The sequence below is a fragment of the Melospiza melodia genome, chromosome 2 (genome assembly GCF_035770615.1).
Source record: "Melospiza melodia melodia isolate bMelMel2 chromosome 2, bMelMel2.pri, whole genome shotgun sequence".
Taxonomy (NCBI): Eukaryota; Metazoa; Chordata; class Aves; order Passeriformes; family Passerellidae; genus Melospiza; species Melospiza melodia.
The window spans coordinates 66,399,880-66,422,683 of NC_086195.1; the positions used below are offsets into that span (position 1 = coordinate 66,399,880).

At 44.1% G+C, this 22,804-nt stretch overlaps 1 protein-coding gene across 1 annotated transcript in view; it reads right to left on the reverse strand.

The window, feature by feature from the left end:
• The window catches only part of GDPD4 (glycerophosphodiester phosphodiesterase domain containing 4), a 39,642-nt gene that overhangs the window by 1,954 nt on the left and 14,884 nt on the right, over nucleotides 1-22,804 (reverse strand). The window contains exons 2-14 of the mRNA XM_063150441.1: nucleotides 21,987-22,195; nucleotides 21,297-21,400; nucleotides 20,439-20,532; nucleotides 14,054-14,113; nucleotides 12,209-12,307; nucleotides 10,054-10,147; nucleotides 8,344-8,489; nucleotides 7,777-7,859; nucleotides 6,776-6,926; nucleotides 5,862-6,086; nucleotides 4,899-5,056; nucleotides 2,527-2,674; nucleotides 1,387-1,469 (exon numbers count right to left, since the gene is read on the reverse strand). Of these exons, the coding sequence (XP_063006511.1) occupies nucleotides 1,387-1,469; nucleotides 2,527-2,674; nucleotides 4,899-5,056; nucleotides 5,862-6,086; nucleotides 6,776-6,926; nucleotides 7,777-7,859; nucleotides 8,344-8,489; nucleotides 10,054-10,147; nucleotides 12,209-12,307; nucleotides 14,054-14,113; nucleotides 20,439-20,532; nucleotides 21,297-21,400; nucleotides 21,987-22,169 (1,628 nt within the window). The 5' untranslated portion in view covers nucleotides 22,170-22,195. The remainder of the gene's footprint in view (nucleotides 1-1,386; nucleotides 1,470-2,526; nucleotides 2,675-4,898; nucleotides 5,057-5,861; nucleotides 6,087-6,775; nucleotides 6,927-7,776; nucleotides 7,860-8,343; nucleotides 8,490-10,053; nucleotides 10,148-12,208; nucleotides 12,308-14,053; nucleotides 14,114-20,438; nucleotides 20,533-21,296; nucleotides 21,401-21,986; nucleotides 22,196-22,804) is intronic.

A 22,804-nucleotide genomic window follows, 5' to 3' on the forward strand; every position in this document is an offset into this window, starting at 1 on the left:
GTGATGCTTTACAGGGGTGATTGTGTACCAGCCTGAAACCTGTAGCCTTGAAAACAAGGGGAAAGCAGGACCTGAGGAGAGCAGAGCAGGGTAAGAGGGGAAGGAAAGGAAGGAACCACCTTGCCTTGGGAAAAACCTGGATGCCCAGCAAAAATGCCCATACAGCTGCTAGCTCATCACTGCCAAACTGCTACTAATTAATTTTTTCACCATCTCAGAGCAATACTAGCACTCCAACCTTTTCCTATGCCACAGCAAGTCACAGTTAACAGCAGCCCAGAGTGCTCGTTCAGGGCCTTCCCAAACTTCTGCTTGTTGCCACCAGCAGCATCACTGTACTGCCAGCACCCTGCAAAAAGCTCCCCTGGGCTGGCTGCTCTGATCCTCCCACCCACCCATCTGCAGCCAGCCGCCTGAAGAGCTGAGCCCAGCACATCCTGCTTTCCTTGGGCACTGCTGGGATGAGAGCACAGGCACATTCCTCATACAACTGTGGCAGAGCAGAACATCCAGCAACCAAACATGACCAGCTGGGGTAAGCCCACTCCATGAACTCCAGATTTCCCAATAATCTTTGACAGAGTGGAAGGAAACAAAATGTGGCTTCTGTGAGAGAGTCAGACATTTTTCCCTGGGAGGATGGAATTCCTGTGGGCTCTGGCATGTGCAGAAAGACATGGGATGCCTCAAATTTTAACATTGAGAGCTGTCCCAACAAATCAGTCCAATGAAACACTGTCAAATACTAATAAGAGAAAAATCAGTTCCTTTCTCAGCCCAGCAGCTTTCATAATTGGTTTATGTTGCTACTATAAATCTACCAGTTCTCCACTGAATCCTGAGGGCAAACAATGTCTAAGTTGCCAAAATGGAAAGAAAAAATGAGAGCAAGCAGGAGAAACAGAGAAGTTTTGGGGGACTTTTGGGTCTTTCTTCCCTTTCCATACAGGGATGGGAAGGGAAGGGAAGGGAAGGGAAGGGAAGGGAAGGGAAGGGAAGGGAAGGGAAGGGAAGGGAAGGGAAGGGAAGGGAAGGGAAGGGAAGGGAAGGGAAGGGAAGGGAAGGGAAGGGAAGGGAAGGGAAGGGAAGGGAAGGGAAGGGAAGGGAAGGGAAGGGAAGGGAAGGGAAGGGAAGGGAAGGGAAGGGAAGGGAAGGGAAGGAAAGGAAAGGAAAGGAAAGGAAAGGAAAGGAAAGGAAAGGAAAGGAAAGGAAAGGAAAGGAAAGGAAAGGAAAGGAAAGGAAAGGAAAGGAAAGGAAAGGAAAGGAAGTGTTTTCAAGTGTAGTTTTAACCTTTCAGGTCACCTGAAAGCATTCCTCCTTCCCTCCACCTGGAGCAAAAGATCAGGTTAGGATCTTTTAACAGGCCATTAACAACTTGGTAGTTACCACTGCAGGAAAAAGATGAGTGTGATGAGGAATGCAGAGATCGTATCTGTCAGGATCCACATGATGCTGTACTGCTGTGGAGTCTGGAAGAAAACAACAGAGGTTGTGTCCACCACTAAGGACCACGAGGTCTGCAAAAAACATTACTCAAGGTCTTTCTTCCTGATTGAATATGGCTGTTCAGCTGCCTGGTTTGCATCTGCTGTAACATCCCTTGGGTGTTTAAAGCGCTTGGTGGCCGCTCAGCAGTGGATGTTGGTGCCAAATCATTCTCCTTCATACAAGCAGGTCTGTCGTGTAGCCAAGAAGATTTGTGAATGCCACAGAGACCTCTTGTTGTAAGGCAGGTCTTGCACTTCTCAGCTTCACCCCAAATATAACATCAACTGGTGGCATCTCATTTTCTCTGGCAAAATTGCCCTTTACTGAACACCACAGAGAGCCTGGGGTGGCTCCCTCTTTAAGTGCATCTGAAGATTCATTCTTACCCAGGACCTCCACCCAAACTTAGAACGGACTGAAACACTGCACTTCTCTGGAGGGGAGCATTGTAAAATCTAATTCAAGACTGTGAAACTGACTATTTAAAGCCCTTAGAGACTTAAAGGTGCTTCTTGGCCTTACAGGTTGTCCAAGGCAGAACAACAAATAGAGAAATTATGTGAAAATTCCTCCCGGAAGGAAGGCTTATTTCTGTGCTGTTTCTCTTGGACTTGCAGAAGAGGACCAAGTTTGACAAGGGCAGTGGGACCCTCTGGAAAAAGAGTAACTTCTGGCATCAGTAAGGTGCTTCAAAAGCTCAGAAATGGAAATCCTCATGCATCACCATGTGCCCCAAAGCCCTTTCTTTCTTCCTGCACAAGTCTCAATATGACTTTTTTTCCCCTTATCTCAAGGCCTAAGGTGATAACCCAAACAAGTGGGGTGCTTCATCCTGAGCCAGGAGAAGAGAAGGGTGTGGTAATACCTGCAGTGGCTTTGAGGTTCCGGGTAAGCCAGGTTTCAACTCAGGTCCTTCTTATGCAAAGGACCCTTAAAGGATGCTTTATCCATGTGTGAACTGGCCCATCGTCTCCAAAGGTAATCATGAACATGCCAACCTTATTTCCCACCCCTCAGACAGAGAAAACTTCCCCTTACCATGAGGAAGAGTGGCTGGCTGAGATCCTTCAGCAAGTGGACGGCATTGGTGGTCACAGAGTGTGCCCCAGAGCACCATGCCAGGGAATAGAGCCATGGCTCGTTGACCACATAGAAGTTGGTGGTGATGTTTGCCGCAGCATATTTCCTTTAAAAGACCAAAAGGCAACAACCTTCATTGAGCAAGGAGATTAGCACTTCCTTCAGGCTTACTCAAGGAGATTCGGGAAGATCATGGGAAATGGTTGTAATCTTCTGTAGGGAGTGCTTACTTTAGGACCTACATAAGGAACATAAAGGAAAGCCAACCAGCCAATAATTAATCATTAACAATTGGTCAATACAGAATAGCTGAACAGCTGGAAACAAATTCAGATAAAACACCCAAAAGGTCAAAACCTTTCTAATCCTTCTGGCACATGAATCAATGTAACAATGCTTTTATAAAGGAGGCTGTGGCTAGGTGGGGGCCAGTCTCTTCCTTCAAAATGCAACCAAAATATTCTGTTCTACCATTCTTTCTTCATGGAAGATCTTCAAGCAATAGAACAAGAAGAAATGGACACAAACTTCACCAGGGAAGTTGTAGATTGGATATTAGGAAAAAAATTCTTCATGACAAGGGTTATCAAGCTTTGAAATCAGCTGCCCAGGGAAGTGCTGAAATCATCATCTCTGGAGGTACTTAAAACATGTGGTTGTGGCACTTGGGGACATGGTTTACTTGTGGGTTAGGCAGTGTTGGGATAATAGTTGGCCTTGATGGTCTTAGAGATCTTTTAAATCTAAACCATTAATGTTATTTCATAATCTTCCCACAGTGTGCTCCAAACCACCACAGAATCACCAGACTTGGAAGGGACACAGAAGGCCACAGAGTCCAACTCTTCAGTTAATGGCTCAGGCAGGGATTGAACCCACAATGTTGGTGTTGGTTAGAGCACCTGAGTTGGTTAGACCAGCTGAGCTAATCTTCGAAGCTGGCCACCCAAGTTTGTTATAATTGCTCCATCAACACATCATTTCTCAAGTTATTATAAGCTATTGATCATTTCTCAAGTTATTATAAGCTATTGAAACTTAATATGAAGTAAGTTCATTCATTATACAAGTCATTCCTTGTATAAAGGTAAAGTAATGTATCATAAATATCAGCATTTATAAATCTACCTAGGAACTATCCAAGGTTTACCCAAATGAATCTGCTAATGATTTTTTATAGCCTTTCAGCCTGGAGGAAAGAAGGCTCTGAGGAGACCTTAGAGCACCTTCCAGTACTGAGATGGGTTACAAAAGAGCTGGAAAGGGACATTTTAGAAGGACACTGAGTGACAGGATAAGGGGGCATGGCCTTAAACTGAAGGGAGGAAGGTTTAGATCAGATCTTAGGAAAAAATTCTTAACTGTGAGGGTGGTTGAGACACTGGTACAGACTGCCCAGAGAGGTTGTGGACTCCCAATCTCTGGAGGTTTCAAGGCCAGGCTATGGGGCTCTGAGAAACCAGGTGAAGTGGGAGCTTTCCTGCCCATGGCAGGGAGGTTGGAACTAGCTGGTGGTGAAAGCTGGTGACCAGTAACTAGCTGGTCCCTTACAATCCAAACTGTTCTGGGATTCTATGATTTTACATCTTGTGACAATTATAATTGAGAAAACATTACTCTTGCCCAAAGGACTAAAGTTTTTAATTTCTTTTTCATTTCAACTAGACTTCAATGGTTTTGTGCATTGAAAAGGGCAAAAAATCATATTTACAAAAGGAGAGCTGGACAGATAAAGCTGGGGTTTTTTGGTGGTTTGTTGTGTTATTTTGCCATGTGAAAGTAGCATTTTGAGAAGTCCTGCAATTAATGTGGAGCCTTTAATCATAGAAATGGCATTTTCAGTGTGTCACATGCAACAGAGTACTGATAGTAACAGACAAAAAATGATGTCTCCAAAACACCAGCTACCAGAGGGTGACTCTCACCATAGCATTATACCCTCCCACTGGTGTTTGTGGAAGAGCCATGGGAGGTTAAATAATTGTCCATTCTCCTTGATTCGGTGCTGGTGAGACTGGAGATGGCACAAATAAAAATACAAGAAATTGGGATACAGCTGTGTTGTTCTTAGCAGAAGATCCTCAGATCCTGATCAGTATGGAATTGAGGACAGCCGGATTTAATTACATGTGCCACCTCTTAATCAACAGTAGGAGTGAACTGCAGCCTGTCACCCCTAAAGTACATCAGGGATGGCTACTTGACCTGAATGACCTATTCCCAAAATATTATAGTATCTGGAACTGGTCACTGGAGGGAGACATTGCCCCATGAGTGAGGCAAACATAGTCCAGTGCACCCCAAAGATTGTACTTGGGGCTGAAACCTACCGGATATCTTCACTGGACATGTCAGTGTAGACCAGATTGAGTTTGACAATATTGTGCTTTAATAGGTCTTCTATTGGTGCCTTTCTGCCCATCGTGTGCTGAAACCCTGGAGCAACAGATTGAACAAAGGACCTCACGCTGTTATGCAGCCACAGGACCTGCAGGCAGCAAGAGGAACCAGTGAATTCTCAGCAGAAGAATTTGTGCCCCTCATATGCCCCGCTGTTCGTACAAGCCCAGGAAAGATAACATCTTGAGGGACTTAACCCAGCCTGTCAAGTTTTCTCCCAGTGTTTCTCCCAATGATCAAATAATATTCAGATGTAAGGTTAGAACTTGCAAGTCACTTTCATCATGAAATAAGTATCCACTGTTCCTTGCTTATCCACTGGAAATCAGCGAGCACGTTTCACACAGCCCAACAAAAGATGCAGTGTTGAAAATGAATGAAAACACAGCTTTGGTTTATGGAAAAGACAACTGAAAATATTCTCTTCTACCATTCTTCCAGCATGGAAGAAAAGATTTTCAGCAGATACAGATCAGCATAACTCCCCAGACATCAATGGGTACATAACCTGATTCCCATGAGTTTAGCATTCATCCACTGCCAGGGGGAGGAAGGCAATAAAGACTCGCAATTTATTTTAATTTAAGCCAGAATTTTTAATGCAATATATAAAACAAGCATGGGTAGCAGGGAATAGACTGACAATTATTATATTTATGAAGGGGTGCTGTTTAGGGGCAAAGACATCAGCTTTCTTCCTGTGCTGCTAAAGGATTACACTGCTGTGAACCTTCTGAGGAGCTAATATTAGGAATATAATACAACCAAATGATGGCTTTTAAATCAAGTGAAATGCAACAGGACAATTTTATGCAGGTGAAATCATGCAGAGTATGCCCCAAAGTCCCAATGAGGAGAGCAAGAAAAAGGGATATGGAGTGAGGCCACCCTACCAGATGGCGTTTAATCTTCGCCTCTTTGAGGATGACGTCCAGGACTTTGCGGAGCCACAAGTTCCTGTAAGGATGTTTCTCTGGAGGGCGGTAGAGATCAAATATCACAAGTTTATTGTGACTGTCTGCGAGGCGCAAAAAACTACTTAGCGTGTAAATGGACTGATTCTTTGCCTGCTTTTGATCTGCCTTTGACAGGGAGCCCATCCCTACAAATGGTTTGTTCTAGAAATAAACAGATATAAAAAAAAAAAGCAAATCAATCAGGTAGTTTGCTCTGGGAGTCAGCTGTATCTCTAGGAGGGAAAAAGTTTTATGTGAGTCCTCAACAGGTGGGGATATTTTATTTTGCTTATTTCTTCTACATAAAAAGTGGGGGAAGCTAACCCAGGCTTAGCTTCCCTTAGTGAGGATATTGCTTTTGGGACCTAAATTGCATAGTTCAAAGCTAGCTCTGCTGTGCTTCTCTGTCCCACCTTGTTAGCTCTGAATATTATAAACAGCATATTGCACAAGTAGCTCTTTCCTTCTTCCCCCAGCCCATGAGCTCTGCTGCTGCCTCGATAAGGTGACACAAGAACACCCACCAGCCAATTGTTACAGGTCTCCTTAGCCCGAAGGCAAAATGGACAAAGAAAAGAGACCCAAACTGACAGATTTACACCGACTTGAGTTTTAACTCAACTAGCAGTTCCTCTTCTAACACTGATGCTGTTAAATAACAGACAGCTGGTGTCTCTTTTACATCCAGTTGGTGAGTCATGAAATCACAGAAAAGTTTGCATTGGAAGACACCCTTAAAGCTCATCTAGTCCAAGCCCCCTGGAATAAACAGGGATGTGTTGAACTGGATCAAGTTGCCTGGAGTCCAATCCAATTGACCTTGAATGCTTCTAGCCCTTTATGATGCCTACCTTAAGGAACCACATTCCAGCGTTCAATTTCTGCAGGGCATCCCAGGAGAAGAACGAAGCAGCTTTACCAGTGTCATTAGGGTAGACCTCTGCGACATTAGTTGTCCTTCTCAAGGTGTCATCATGCATGAGGAAAGGAACCCCATCATAGCTGCCAGAGAGCAAGAGTTCAGGTCACCTGGGGAGCAGGTTCATTCACAGCATGAGTAGACTCAGGTCAGAAGAACAGGTGGGCCACTGTGAATGCCACAGCACAAGCAGCGTGGGCCACTGTGATGCAGCAGAGTATAGCAGATCTTTGCAGAATGTGCAATGTGGAGGAATGCTGAGGGTCACAACACCAGGTTATTTCCAGCTTAAATACTTCTAGGAGGCCTCACAGAAGTCATGTTTGTCTGTGTCTCAGTTTCCCTAGGGGCAATGTGAAGGAGGTGACCTTTTTGCCGGCCGACTCCCTCAAAAATGGTTTGTAACTTATGGTTGAAATCTCTTTTTGCTGACATCAAAGTGTTTCTGTGGTTTTCAGAGGACTGAATTCTGAATGGATAGTGATAGAAACACAAAATTTTCTTTTATAGAAAGGTCTAGTTCAGTAGAATGTCCAAATGTTAGTGTTTTTCTCATTCAGTGCTGTGAACAGCTGATCCTGCACAGAATGTTAGCATTTCATGGCGATGGGTTCACCAAAGGCAATTAAAGATCTGTTGGTTTGTAGACCTGATATAACCCTCACTGTGACCTGGAAGTCAGGCTAGATTAGGGGCTTGTTTTTATACTCTGCCAAGCATTTAAAACACACTGCAGAAATAACGAACGTTAAATCAATAAGCTGCAGCTTATTGACTTCCTGAGAACAACCATGCCCTACAGCCCCTGTCATCACATGACAGCTGAGGAACCCTGTCCCAGCCATCAGTAAAACCCAACTGCCTGGAGCTGCATGTCTCCAGCTCTTAGAAGAACCACCATATATTATGGGAGATGTGATGTTTTGCCCTCACCTTATGGCAACATCTGTCTCAAGCCCATCCCCACCATGCTCAATCGTCTTCAGAAATGACATCTCAGTGTTTTCTGGTGCCAGCTGAAAAAAAAGGCACATGAGCAGATAATTTTCAAGCACACTCTAGAGGACTCTGCAAATATCTTCTGCCTCTTTGTAACATCTCTGGTTTTTATTAAGGGAGCGTCATTATGTTGCTAAAGTCTACTGTTTGTTTTCTTTCAATTTAGCCAAACCTATTGTGTAGAAGAATAACAGAATCATAGAATGGTTTGGGTTGGAAGGGGCCTTGAAGATCACCTTATTCCAATTCCCCTGTCAGGACAGAGACACCTTCCACTAGTCCAGGTTGCTCCCTCCAACCTGGTCTTATCCCTCAGAAGCATTGTTTTTCTTGTAAGCCAGCCCATGCAGTGATGCCTTTGGCATGCAGTCGCAATGACCAGAAATGTTTCCCACCTTCCACAGATTTCATGGAAAATAAAAAAAAAAAGAAACAACAAAAGATGATGAAGAAAATAGCAAGACACAGGATGAAGAAACAACATAACTTCTTTAGACTTACCATTGGTGCTCCACGGTGTCCAATGAGGGCTGGCTTTGGTCCAAGTGTTCCCATCTCTCTGATGCAGGGAGAGTACATCCCCAGAGGTATCAAGAAAAGAAAGAGAAGGATAGCCAGGTATGGACCAACAATTATCATCTGAGTAACTGAAAGAATTTGAAGGAGGAAGGCTAGAGTTAATCCACATCGTAACGTATGAGTCTGCCTTGCCACTTAACTTTTAATCCAATCCTTCATCTAAGTAGCTTTGGGTTTTGTCCCATCCTTTTTTCCTTTCCTTCTTCCCCTAATTTTCATTTTCTCTCCAAACAATGCAACCCAGGAAAACAAATTGGTCAAAGCAAGGACGCACACTGTCTAAGTCAGGACTGCAGGTTTTAAGCTTTAATTACATCTCACTATGCCTGACAGCAAGATATGGCTTTATTTCTTTTTTTCTTTAAACATGATGCAACAAAATCTCCTCCATATGTAGAAAAACAATCCTCAGCAGAAGAATGCTAATTTTTTCTTACTCAGATGAGAACAAGCACCATTTTCAAGTTTCATTCCCAGTGAAGAAGAGTGGCTACCTCTCTTTCAACTATGTTGCATCTCCTTACTTTGAATGCTTGCCTGGTTCATTCAGATGGTTGGTAGGGACCTGTGTGTGACCTAGATAATCCTACAGACCCTGAGAGCATGGATATTGCACCTCAGAAACTTGCTAACTCATTATCCATGGTCTTCTCCCGAATCTGTTGACACATTGCCCAAGTGCCCCAGGAGTCCTTCTCCTCAGGGATCAAAACAGTTCTTCTGAGTAATGAGCACCTATGCACCAACACCTCTTTCTTGATTGGGTACCACCATCCTCTGTGCCAGTGGCTCTGAAGGAATTTGGGCTTACACTAGGATGATGATGTAGTAAGCTAGGAGTAGCTCAGGCATGGTGGTATGTAATGTCTAGGGTCCCTGTGTATCCTCTCCCAACTTCTCTAGCTGCAATTCAACAGGAAAAGTCTCAGACCAGAAAAAAAAACTGTTTTCACCAGCCCATTCTCTCTGTGATTGTTATAGCAAACCAGTGTCTGAAGATGGGTGTCAGGTAGATAATTTTGACTATATAAGAAACAATAAGAGAAAAACAGACACTCCCAGTCAGGTTTTTCTGCGGTTTTTCCTGGCATCTGACTTCATCCTTACAACATTTGCTCATTCTTTCTAGAGGTGGGCAGGAACTTCCCATGAGATAACACCAGGAACTGAGCAAAAAGATCTTTTCCCTATCTCAGCTGGCCTCTCCTGAGATACACTAGTCTGAAGTGGTTTGTCTGACTGAACTGGAGATCCCTTCTGTACACAGCAAGCAGAAATCAGCAAGGGAGCTGCCACTGCCTGCTTTCTCCTGCAGAGGGCCAAACAAATTTTCACTCATGACTCCGAACATGGATGCTTCTGCTAGTCTCCTCTTGTCTCAACACAGATCACTGCCTGAGTAGAGGGCAAAACACTGCAAGGTAACATGCAAACCAGAAACACACTGGGACAGCTGCAGGGCAGTGCATAGCCCAAGCCCCAGCCCTACTAATTTCTCTGAGAGATGCAGAATTTGAAAGTCTCCTCCAGCTGGAGTGCAGGTGTGGGAGGAAAGAGATCCTGCATGACTCTTTTCCCCATGCTTGTGTATGTCTTCTATCACACTGTAAGCAAGACCCAGAGCTGCCATACCTTTCTTATCTGCTCTGATGGCATGAAAAGACACAGGCCAGGCAAGAAGGACCATGATGGCAATTGCCCCTATATGGAGGTAAGGAGCTGTGACCTGGCAAGGAAAAAAAAAGGATTTTAGTCAAAGGATGAACTGTGGAGACAGATGGAAACAATCCCCATCAGAGCTACAGTTCTTATACCTGGATGGGCTCCTGATGCAGATACCAGCAGTTAACCACTCTCCCTCACCTGTGCTGGATTCACCAAACACCTCAGGAGTCAGAGGAGAGACATGTGCCCCTGCCCAGGCCAGGAAGGAGTGTGTCAAAGCCTAAGGAGTGCTCCTCACTTCTTTACTTTCTCCTACATCAGCTGAAGGAGACACAACTGCCCTCCTCCATGAGGACATGACTGCCACTACTCATATGCCATAATCTGTGAGCATCTTCCAGTTTAACCCAATATAAACAACTCCAGTCCAATCCCATCCTGGCAATAGCTATCTCCACACCACACCACGCTGCAGTTAAATCAGTAAACTGAGGTCAACAAGCCTGAGTGATAAAATGTGGTATTTACTAGCTGTGGTATTTACTAGCTACTGTAGGTAGATATTAGATAATATTGATGGACAGATATAGTTATTAGATGTGATTTCTTTAATCCTAAAGATTAAATAAGAAGATCATAAAACAAGAATCACTCCTATGCTTAGCATGAATGCGTGAAAAGAGTTGTAAACCAAGCAGAAATACAGAATCTAAATAGTTGTTGGTATAACATTTTTCCTAAAACTAGGAAAATTTGAACTAGAAACCAGTCCATTGTTTTCTCATGCTCATCAGCACCCTGTGGCAAATATTCCAGCTAGAACTGACAGTGATTAAGGTATGTGCTGGGAAAAAACCCAACTCTCCAGATGCAAACCTTTCCTATTTCTTAGTCCTGATGCTTGATTCTCTAAGCTGGAAGGGTTGAGGAAAGCAGCAGTCACTGGGACACGTTACTGCACGTGGCACTGTCTGCCCTGGACACCCAATACCAACTTCTGCTGACCAGAAGCAGGATCAGTTGCGCAAGCAGAGGTGCCATCTGAGATGTCCAGAATACCTGAGATAGATTTGCTGGGCTAATGGACATGGCACAATATCTACAAGAGGTTTGTGTCCTTTGGGAACAGCAATGGGAGACCATCTCAAAGAGCATGGATGCCTGAAATAAACAGCATCTTTGGGGAAGTCAAAGGCTTTTGTGTCTCCTTCTCCTCATCCACATCCCCTGGTGTCAGTCAGGGGGAGGAGAAGCTGATGGTTTCTCATTGCCTTTGCCAGTGCACAACCCAGTGGTTAGTGAACTGTAGAACAGGAATGTGCCACTCCCTACGAACACCACATCTTCCATTCCTCTGCCAGTCCTCTTGCATTGCTCTCCCAGCCTTCACAGGCACTAAGACACATAGGGGAGAGGTAACAGACCCAAATAGCATAAAATCATAGAACTGTGGAGTGGTTTGGATCCTGCAAAGCAGCTGTGTAGTCAAAGGCTACATGCTTCCTCCTTCCCAATACAAGTGGGGACCTGGATGCTCAGACACTGAACAGCACTGGACAGCTCTTGCCTCCACCTTCAAATCTGGTGAGAGTTGAGGAGACCAGCAACTATGAACTCTGACCTCCTGCATCCAGCATTTTGTCCCACCTGACACCAGTGTTCTCCACCTGCTCCCCCAGAACCCAGTCCCTCAGATTAAGCTCTTCTGAGTCACAGAAATCTGAAAATGTGCTGTACCAGCAGATTGGGATGAGGGATGAGGGAGAAAGCTCTTGCTCCAGCAAACCTAGCAGCCTAAGGGGTCTGATTTACATGTCCTGGACAGCTGAATTTTAACAGTACATCTACAATTTTGGGGAGAGGAAAAAAAAGGGGGCTCTTACTTTCTATATCTTTTCAAACAGAGACATGTTAAATCACATAGCTTGAAACTCAGCCTTGGGCCTCAGCTTCCTTTCCCCCAACAGGAAATGTAAAGTCATTTTAAAATTTTCTCAGAATGTACCTTGCTAACAAAAACCATATGAAAAACATCCACCATACAGAGTATCTTCTGCCAATTGTCACAAAATACTCCTATAAACAAGCTGCTCTTCCAAACAGACCTCCTCACCCTCCTTACCTGGAATGACAGACGGACGGTTTTCCGGTGGTCTCTCCAGAGTATGGATAATGCAAACAGGCATGCAATAGAGAAGCCCAGGACGAGAAAAGTACCAATCTGGGGGGACATAAAGAAGACAAAAATCAGCTTCAGTATTTCTGCATAGGGTATGCCATCCATCCTAGTCATGGCTAATTTAAGCAGCTGGAAAAATTGTTTTGTATGCAAAAGACTGACTGTGCCAGTTCAGAGACAGAGGGATCCAACAGGTCTAAAACCAAATCCACAATGCTATCAGTATGGGAGGACTGATTCCAGGAGTTGGGTACTCAACTAAGTCAGCTCTCAGGATTCTCTCTGTAATCAGTGGAGAAAGAGGAATTTCAGAGGCGACCCATTCCTGCTTGCATTGTGATGGAATATGCCTCTCTCTCTATTGATATAAATGGAGCCTAGGTGATCAGCTTACATTAAATTCCTAACCTGCAGATGGAATTCGTCACTTCTAAACTCAGAAGTGACAAATTCCACCCAAAAGGGACAATAACACAACCTCGTTGTTCTATGAGCTGCCTTGTAACAGGCAAACCCTCCCATAATTAGGAAATGAGGGTTCACTTTTTAACCAAAAAGGTGAGGCAGTGTTTTAGTCAATTTTTCAGCTTCTTATTCCGTTTGGTACCAGCACTGTGGTAATGGCAGACCTTTCTTGGTATATCATCTTTCTGCTGACAACTAAAGGTAATTGCACTGAGGCCCTAACCATTCTTCAGGGCATCTTCTATGTATCACTACTTTAATAATCTATCCCTAATCCCTTTGCACCCAAGAAATCCTGGTTTTTATTATTATTCTTTTTAAAATATTTTTGTTTGGTTGGTTTTTTACAAACTGTTCTACAACTTTCTGGTTCTTCTGGAATCCATTTTCAAATAGTAAAGATCACACAGTTTCCATTACTTAAATGAAGAAGCACAGGATCAAGCATCCACATGTTCAGTTATTTCTTCCTCCTGCAGCCTTTGCAATCACATTGCATCCTACCCTAAACTGCATGGACAGAGAAGCATTTTTAAACGCCTCACATAGCCTCAAAAATTACTTAAAGAAGATTATTCTAACCCATAATTTTACAGCAACAAGTCCCTGATTATTTGTTCCTGTGTCTTCAAAACTCCCAAAGGCATTTCCCAAACCCTAGAATAGAATTAAGAATTACAGGAAAGTTTGATTTGGAAGAGACTTTAAAGATCATCTAGTTCCAGCCCTCCTGCCATGGACCCTAGATCAGATTTCTCAGGGCGCCATCCAGCCTGATCTTTAACATTCCCAGGGAACCATCCAAAGACCAAAAGACATTAAGCACCAACATGCCTTGGAAAAGCCACCTTTCTCTCCTGTGGAGAGAGCAGACACTTTGTTCACTGTTTCACTGGGGTCTGATCCAGAAAATCATGCAGTGCTTCTCATGAAAACTTTGCTTTTGCCTTCATGTTACCATACGTAAATGAGTCAAATATAGACATCTTCACCTGAATGAGTCACTGCAGGCACCGTTTAGAGTCAGTGGGGGAAAAAAAGGTTTTTTGAGTGTGATTCATCTCATCTTAATTTAGAGGCCTATGACCAGCTGGATGAATTGCATCCTCAGAGGATTCATTTCCCTTCACTGACTGCAAAAGGAGTTTGAGCAACCAGCTCAGGTGGAGATATCAATTTCATGGGTATCTCAATCTCGTAAGATTAACCTCTTCCCTCTCTTCCTCCTCTCCCATAGTCCAAGAGGTTTGTCATGCAAAGAAACACCACAGACTCAATTAAAAGCATAGATTACAGTTACCAGAAAGCCCTGACTCTCCCCACCTTGTGACTCCAGTGCAGGTACAGCCGCTGACCTTCTGCAAGCAAACACATCGCAAGGACCTGGGAAATCAAGAAGAGATTGTACGCATCCTTGTGAGAGGTGGTGCCCTGTGCCCATGAGGCACTTCTGGAATTATTTTCGCATTGGGAAGTTACTTTACACGAGGTCCTCCTGCACAATGTCAGTGTGTGCAGGACTCGTGTATGGAGAGAAAAGTTTAGTGCTACAGTAAAAATGCTTCGGAAATGCACATATCAAGCACATATCAAGACTGCCCTTCAGGATCAAAGACATTTTCCCAGGTAACATATAATTGGGCACTTTGGGGTACTTGCTTACAATGACTTTTTGTGAGGACAGACTCTAAAAGAGGGATGATGGCCAGGGTCAATTATTATTGTATAAATCAATACAGTACTAACCTTCACTATTTTCTATGCATTTATTGAGATTGGAGGAATATAGACCACGGGAGAGAAGTCAGGGAATAAAAAATGCCCCAGAGCAGCACAAAAGTACAGAGCAGACAAAAAAAAAGGCAATTCTTCCACATTTACCACAGGGAATGTAAGAGACAGGCACATCTCAGACCTGTCTCAGAGGAAAGTGTCTTGGGGATCAAATGACTCCAGTTTTCGGTGGTTGGCATGTCTCTTCCACCTGATGGCAAGTTGGAGCCCTTGGAGAGGGTTCTTGTGAAGCAAGCTGCAAACCCCAGCCAGGACAGAGGACAACCCAAGATGCCTTGAACACCAACAAGCCAAGAATGAGGCAAGTCAGTCCACAGTTCTCATGCAGAGCTTCTTCACATAGCTCCATACCTAAGTAACCAGTGAGTTTGGAGATTAACTTTACTCCAAAAAACACCTTCAGCAGCAAACTTTCACTTTGCTGCTGTGAAAATGCACAGGTGTGGGATCTCAGCACCTCAGGATGAGGGTGCAGAGCGACCAAGACCACCCTTGGGGGGCTCAGGAGTCCTGGAATGTTGCCAGAAGTGTCTGGTGACAGGACTTTGATCCTACACAGGAGATGACACCTGTATGAGGACTGGGAGGATTTCACTGGGTGAATGGTGAAGGGATAAGTTAATTAAGGTGTAGAACACAGGGTTTAGGATTTCTGTACAGGGGGGTCTAAAGAAGTAAGATGGAGGAATTGGGGCGTGTCCTGTCCTTCTTCTTCTTCTTCTTGGCCTCCATCTTCTGTGGTGATGGTGGCACTTTGGGATTGGTCTTTACTAGAAGTGCACCGGTTAATAAGAGTAGAAGGTATTGGAGAAAAATCATAAATATTGTACACGTAACTTTAGGTATAAAGATAAGTGACCGCCCCGGAGGCTCGGGAGTGTGCCCATGGCTGACTGCTGTGCAGACCTCTGTCGGGCTGAAAGAAAATCTTTTAGATAAACAATTAATAAACACCAAGACCGAAGCAAGATCAGAAGTCTCTCCTCGTCCTTTGAAGCGCAGGCTGTCCAAGGCCACCCTGGGCCTTTCCAAGTCTTTGAAACAGCCGAGAAACCGAGCAAGTGGCATCCCTGAGCTATCTCCGAACATAAAACAGCCGGGAGAAACAGAAAACCGGCAAACATAAATCAACCATAAAACAGTAACAAAGAGAAAAATGGGATCCGACACACAGGTCTATGCTCAGGAGTCTAAATGCCTGGGGAAACTTCCCAACCACTGAAAAAGATCATTTTGGGACCAGTATCACGAGGTATCAGGGCTTAGAGAAAAGTGTCTGTTAGTAGACATCAGTGCTCCACTGAGGAGGATCATTTATGATGCAAGTCCCTCCAGACTGTAGGATAGTGGGATTGTAGGAAAACAAGATAAACAGATTTGGGGGAAGAGGGTCTTCTCTCCTGAAACTCAACTGCAAGTTGTTTCCTATCCATTTACAAACACACTCTCATTCCAGGATCATGCCAATTTGAAGCAAGATACAAAGCCAGGTTGGATGGGGCTTTGAGCAACATGGTTTAGTGGTAGACATTCCTGTCCATGACAGTGGGGCGGGAATTAGATAACCTTGGAAGGTCCCTTCCAACACAAATCATTTTATGATTCTATGATAAACTCAGCAGTGAACATAAGTGCTTCTTGACATGTTGGTTTCCTGTAATGGAATAAGTGCAGCCAGTACATGGTGAGTAATCTGGGAGCAGTTGAGAGAAAACTGAAATACAGCTAAAGATCTTAAATCAGCCCCACTGAAATCTATTTCAGGGTGAAAAATGAGAGCAAAAAGACCAAACATCACTTGCTCCTTTGCTGCAAGTGATGTTACACAAAGACCTGGTCCTTGAGTACAGTAAAACCAAACATTTTCAGAACTTTCTGAGCCAGAAGGGACACACAAGGATCATCAAAGTCCATCTTCTGGCCCTGCACAAAATCACACCAAGAATCACACCACGATTCTTGAATCAACTCACGAACTAACATGAGTCAGGTACTAACATGAGTCTGGTACTCATGTTCCTGAGAGCATAGTTCAAATACTTCTTGAACTCAGGGCACTCAGCCATGACTACTTTCCTGGGGAGCCTGTTCACATGCCCAACAATCCTCTGGGTGAAAAATCTTCCCCTAATTTTTAACCTAAATCTCCACTGATACAGTTTTGCAATACTCCCTTGTGTCTTCTCACTGGTCTGTCTACTCCAAATTGCTTCCACACACTTTCTGGGATTATCTAATATAAGTAAAGAGGGCTTAAGTGATCAGTGGGTTTCTGACTAATACTGCCAAGGTTAGAGTCAAGGTCCCTCTTGCCAATCCCATCATCCCCCAGAATCTTACAGCCTCAAACTCTTGCATTGTTCTCTTCTTTAATAAAATGAGTTGTGGAAGTGTCTACCCTCCACCATCTACCTGCAAAGTGGTGATTAAGGGATGCTTCCTAGTGGCAAGAGAAATGGATTCACTGCAATGAGAATTTCATTTCTGTCTCCCTCTTTCTGAGTGGCTGCATTGACCACAAGGTTTTTCTGCAAAACGTGGACAGCAGATGCTTAAATCTACTCCACTTCAGCATGGGAACTACCCTGCAATCATCTCGACACCTCTGGTGAGGTGTGGGCAGGCTCTGAACCTACACTACAACGACATGCAAGCAGGCACTTAGACACTTGGCTCACCTGAAACATCTGCTCACTTAGATGTTCACAGCAGCTGGATTCAGGTCCTTGTATTCATTCACTTTATGGCAAAAAACTCAGAATTTGTCTGGTACCCCAGTCTCTTAGGGATGGAGTTTTGAGGTCACATTTTATATTTCAGTGTCAATGTACTATTTTAGGTCCTCTCCATCTATGAAGGAAGAGGCCACAACACATCTGAACCTCTTTACTTTGTACAGTCACGAGTCACCTCCACACAACCCTTAGAAAAAAGCATGGCTGAACTGCAGAGAGGCAAATGTTATCTGTTGGGGTTTGAAAGACTAAACAAGAAAAGATTTTTCTTCTCCACAGAGCATAAACAGTTCTGTAATTAGACCCCTCAGCTTAACCTTTTAGCCCTAATGGGGATGAGAAAATTGTCTTGAGTGGTTGAACAATTGAATTAATTAAAATCGATTGTGTGAGCAAATGACAATGATGCATGTGGATGGAGAGCATCTTTGTCTAGACAGTTAGTCCTTTCTTGTGCAGCATTTTCTTCAGCCACTTGAGGCAGGTGGGCAGAAGTCTGTATGCTCCAGTGGGTCACAATAGGGTCGTGGAAGCAGGCTCACAGGTTCCAGCTGGGTGCCATCAATAAGAAAGAGGGTATGGTGTTCACAAGCAAAACCAGGGTTGATATTAAATCTTTCTGCTCCAGCAAGGGCATCAGGGTGTTCAGTGTTCTGATGTGGTGGGCTGTTCATGCAAAACACCACCATAAAACATCACCTAAGTACTCACCATCCAACACTGTTCAACCAAAACTTGGGATGTAATTCATCATGGCAGAAACCTATTTGGCCATCAGTTGTTTGAAATGTATTAGAACAACCCACCTATAGTATAGTTCCCACACTGAATGACTTATTTAGGTGTGGAAGGGCTGAGTTACTCTTACCAGCCCGTGAGGCTCCCAGTGTTTTGCTGGGTGGTCCATCAAAGCCCTCAATGAAAGGGAAGCTCTGCAAACATTGGTGGAGGGAGGGATTCCTGGCAGAGTCCTCCTCTGAAAGAGCCTTGCTAGGATGAGCTTTGCCCAGCCACAGCTGCTACAATATCCTTCGGGTTTTCAGATGGCAGGAGTGTAAGTGGTGGCAGTGGTAACTTTCCTTGCCCCCCTTTCCCTCATGACCTAATAACATTTAAGTAGCAGCCTCATGCCCCCAGCACCCACTGCCCAGCATGGATGCATGCAGCAGTCTTGCTACAGAGGACATGGTGGCATGGTGATGCTGTCAAGCAGGACAAGTGCCCTCAGAAATACCCAACAGCTTTGGTTGGGTCACCTCACAGCTTCATAAATGCAAGAAGGAAATGGACCTTCCCTGCAGGGCTGTTCCCAGAGCAGAGGAACCTCTGAAGTTTCTCCTGCTGTCAGATACCATCCAGTCTACTTGCATTCTATCAGGTTTATCCATGCTCACCCTTCTGAGGAAGGCAAATGTTGTTAGCCTCGTTAGACAGAACTGAGAGGCTTGAGAGGAAGAGGATGACACAGCTACATAATAAAAAGTAAGACCAGGACTGAACTAAACCCTGTAGGACACCAATTTCACCTCATATTCTTCATCTTCCTTTCTGGTTTACTTTGCCCATCACCTGCTCTGACAGCTTGTAGACATCATATTCATGGTGACAAAAACGGGAAAATGCTCAAAGAAAGTGCACTGCTTGGACACTGGCTGACATTTGGATCCAGACAGAGCATGACCAAGCTGTCACATCAGCCCCAGGGGTCTTCAGGCTCCTTAAGCCCAGGAAATCCTGTAAAGCCAGTTTCTAGCATGGACTATGGTGAGTTAGTCTGATCCTGAGGCTGACTCCAGATCCACAGCCTGCTGAGGCACCATCTCAGATGTATCCATGTCACATGAGCATCTCTGGCAAAGCTCAGAGTTGCCCCAAGTAGTACTGTAACCACCAAACTACCCACACCACTCCATGGCCCCTGGGGACACCAGGGGGCTCTGCTGGATGATAGTCCATGAGCCATCATGGTGTTACCAAATCCTTGTAATAATTATTGTTGTTAGTCCATTTCAGAGCTCAGTCAATCCACATCTCTTTCAATGCTCTTGATCGCTGTGGGCATGAAAAAGCACCTGTCCTATTTACCACTTTGGGGTTTTTACTGCTAGCACTAGAATAAAAGTTCTATTTATTTGTACTTCATCAGGAAAAAAGGACCCCAGAAACCAATTGTGTTAGGTACTGCATGGACAAAGCCAAAAGAAGTTCCCTGTCATGAGCAATTTACAGACTGAGTGTATGATGACACATCAGGGAATGAGTGAGAACAGCAGGAATGGATGATAAAAGCTGGTTGTCTTGGTCACAGAGGTGAAACAAAGCCATAACCTCACCCTCAGCACCTGGCATTTCCAAATGAAAGTCAGAGCAGGCATGGTACTCCAGATGTGAACTCCAGTGCCTGGAGTCAAAGTGAATTCTTGGCCTATAGCTCTGGATGAAGAAGGTGGAAGAACAGGTACAAATCTGTCTTTATTTGAGAACTTTCTTATGAAGGAAATAACATAGAAAAAGGATGATTAGGTAGAAATTTTAGGAAAATTTTGGGGTTGGTATGTTTCCCTAACTAAAGCAGACATCATATCAAAAAATTTCACAGAATTTGGAAAAGTGAAGATTTCAGGAACCTCTTTCAGCATAAACTTCAGCAGTGTTTTCTGACCACATCTATAGCCTCTACCTGAAGACAATCCTCCAGCAAAGCAGAGTCAGTCAAATGAAAAAGTTCTGTTCTCCTTCCTCTAGTAGACCTTTTTATCCAGGATTAGAAGAATAACTCAGCTGTGCTGATGTATCACCACCGCTACATGACTCAGAGCTCATATTTCCCTGCTGCCAAAACAACAATTTTTCGTTTTCCCTAAATCTAAATCCAGACACTGCTGGGTCAGCTTTCCTTGGGTCCAAGGAAGAATTGTATACATTTATCAAAGGGATACCATTGAAAGAAATCACAGAAACGACATCAGGCTCAGAGACTCCTGAGCTGAAACTGGTCCTTTGCAGGTAGCTACGGGGAGCTGTAAACACTCATTGTGCTCCAGATCATCTCCTGACTTTCACTGTCCAAGGATCATATGGAGGACTAGCTTGAGCTTTGGTCTGACACATTAAAGCCACCCCTGTGTTCATCTTTCAGGACTACAAATCAAGGCCAGCTCACAAGGAGCATTACTTACCAGTAACAGTGAGACATATGCGAACAAGATTGCAGCCACAATCAGGATAACAAGAGACCAGAGGAACCAGTAGCCCATGTTCCCATAGTTATACCTAAAAATAAACCAATAAAATACTGTAAGAATGTTTTTTGTTAGCACCTGGAGTAGAGAGGACCAACAGCCCTCTTCCTTGAAATTCTGAAATTTTCTAAGCAATAAAACAAAGAAGGGCGAAGGAATAGCCTACGCTGTAACATGAAAAAGTGATTAAGAGCCTCCTTCCCAAAATCCCTGATTGCATTAACCATCAGACTAAAACACGTTATTATACCTTTCCTTCCCATAATATTTGAGCAGCTTTAATTTCATTTTAGGGGCCAGATTTGCATAACTGTTGCCTACGTAGTACAGAAAGAAAAGATGTGCATAAATCCCTGATGATTATTTCTTACTTTTGAATTTGAGAACATAGAATTCTCTTTCAGTGAGATGGCTGGTGCAATGCCTCTGATTCCAGCCACTATATTTCTTTACATGGAATGGGGGAGGAAAGGGAAGGAGGAAAAGAAAGACTCAGAGAAGGAAAGAGTTATTTAGTCCTTCCATTCACAATTTTTGTGACGATGATTCTCCCCTTTCTCCTAAATTCACACTTACACCTAAAAATTGTACCTAAGCAAAGACCAAGTCTCAGCACCTCCAGAGTCACTGGACATTCAGTTTGGAAGCTGTAAGCAAGAGTTTAAGGTGCCAAATCTTTGCTTCATTACTAAAGCGCCCTGTTGCACCATAGCTGCTGCAGAGGGTGCTCATCCCTTCCCAGTCATCCTAGTGACCAGCTGAAGGGGTGGGAGAGGAGGAAAAGGTGTTACTTACCAGTCAAAGCTGTTGTAGTCATTTTTACCTTCACCCCACGTGTACAGAAAGACCAGAGAAAAGCAGAAAGCTGCAACGAGCAGTGGGAAAAACATGCATTCCCGCTGGAGAGGGAGAGGAAGGACAAGCAGTCAGAGCTATGGGCAGCCAGAGCAATCAAAGCAAATGGCAGGTACTTTCAGGCTGCTCCTAACATATGTAGCTAGGTGTTGGAATTCTAACTGAAGTAAATATGGAGGGGAATTCCCATCCTGTCCCTTGTAACCAGGAAAATGTCCTCAAAAGCATACTCTACACTACCTGTTCTCAGGGAAAACTCATTACTTCCCAAATGAACAGGATTTTAACCGCCTCACATGAGAGGAAATTGCACTGTAGAGCAACCTTTTTTGCAATTCTTACTGCCCACCCAACCTTAATGTTACTTCTTTCATTTGATTCTATGGCTTTGAGATGTTTCATTGGCCAGGAGATGTTGGTGCAAACTCCATGTTTATTATCAGACAAATAGAGCCTGCCACAGGAGCAGCAATTCATCAAGCATTTAGAGCAAAACCTAACAGCCCAACAGATCCCAGCAATGCCCAAATGACATTGGGCTGGGATTCCATGCCATCAGCCCCTTGTCTGCTTAGACCTCTCTGCCCCAGTACAGAAACCCAAGTGTGTGCAGACTTTGAGCTGGCTTACCAGGTTGCAGCAGCATTTCCCAGGCTCGATCCTCTCGCGCTGGTAGCGCTTCCAGCGGCAGCTGTAGAAGCCAGCCAGGCAGGAGACGAAGGGCTGCTGCTCGTACTGCTGCAGCAGGCGCCGACGGACCACCTTCAGCTTGCCAAACTTCATCCTCTTGTGGCTGGTGGAACGGGTCTCCATCTGAGTGCCTTTATCTCATCTTCCTCCTGAAACAACAACATGAGTTTTATGGGGAGACTGCTGGGTAAGCTTTCCATATTTGAGAAAGGAGAGAAAGATTTCCCAAGCAGATGCTGAGACCAGCAGGAAATGATGCTGAGGACATCCCACCTAATTTTATACACCAAAGTGAGATGGTCAGCTGAGAAGGATGGTCACTGCAAATCCTCTTAGCAGTCAGTGCTGCCTCTGGTTGTTACTTAGGTGCTCTGAGTCACCTTTGATGGTCTACCTCTGCCTTCTTTTGCCTATACAGGAGGTTCTGGGAAATGAATTCATTAACTTGAGCACATTTCAAATTATGTCATATGAACCTGAATCTAGGATTAGCTATGGGAATTATTCAGCATCACTGTGACTTGTTTGAAACATGCTATCAGTTTAACTAGTTCATGTAGAAAAGGCACTAAACAACCCCAGGTAAACAGCTCTCTCATCCTGGCAAAACTGCAGCACTGCAGAGACTGATCCCTTAAGAAATAGTTATTACCTGGCTGAAACAACTTTACTTGGAACAGATTTTCAAGTGTAGAAAGACCAGTTGCAAAGATGTACATGTGGAAGAGCTATTCATAATCATAATTAAAAACAAAGAA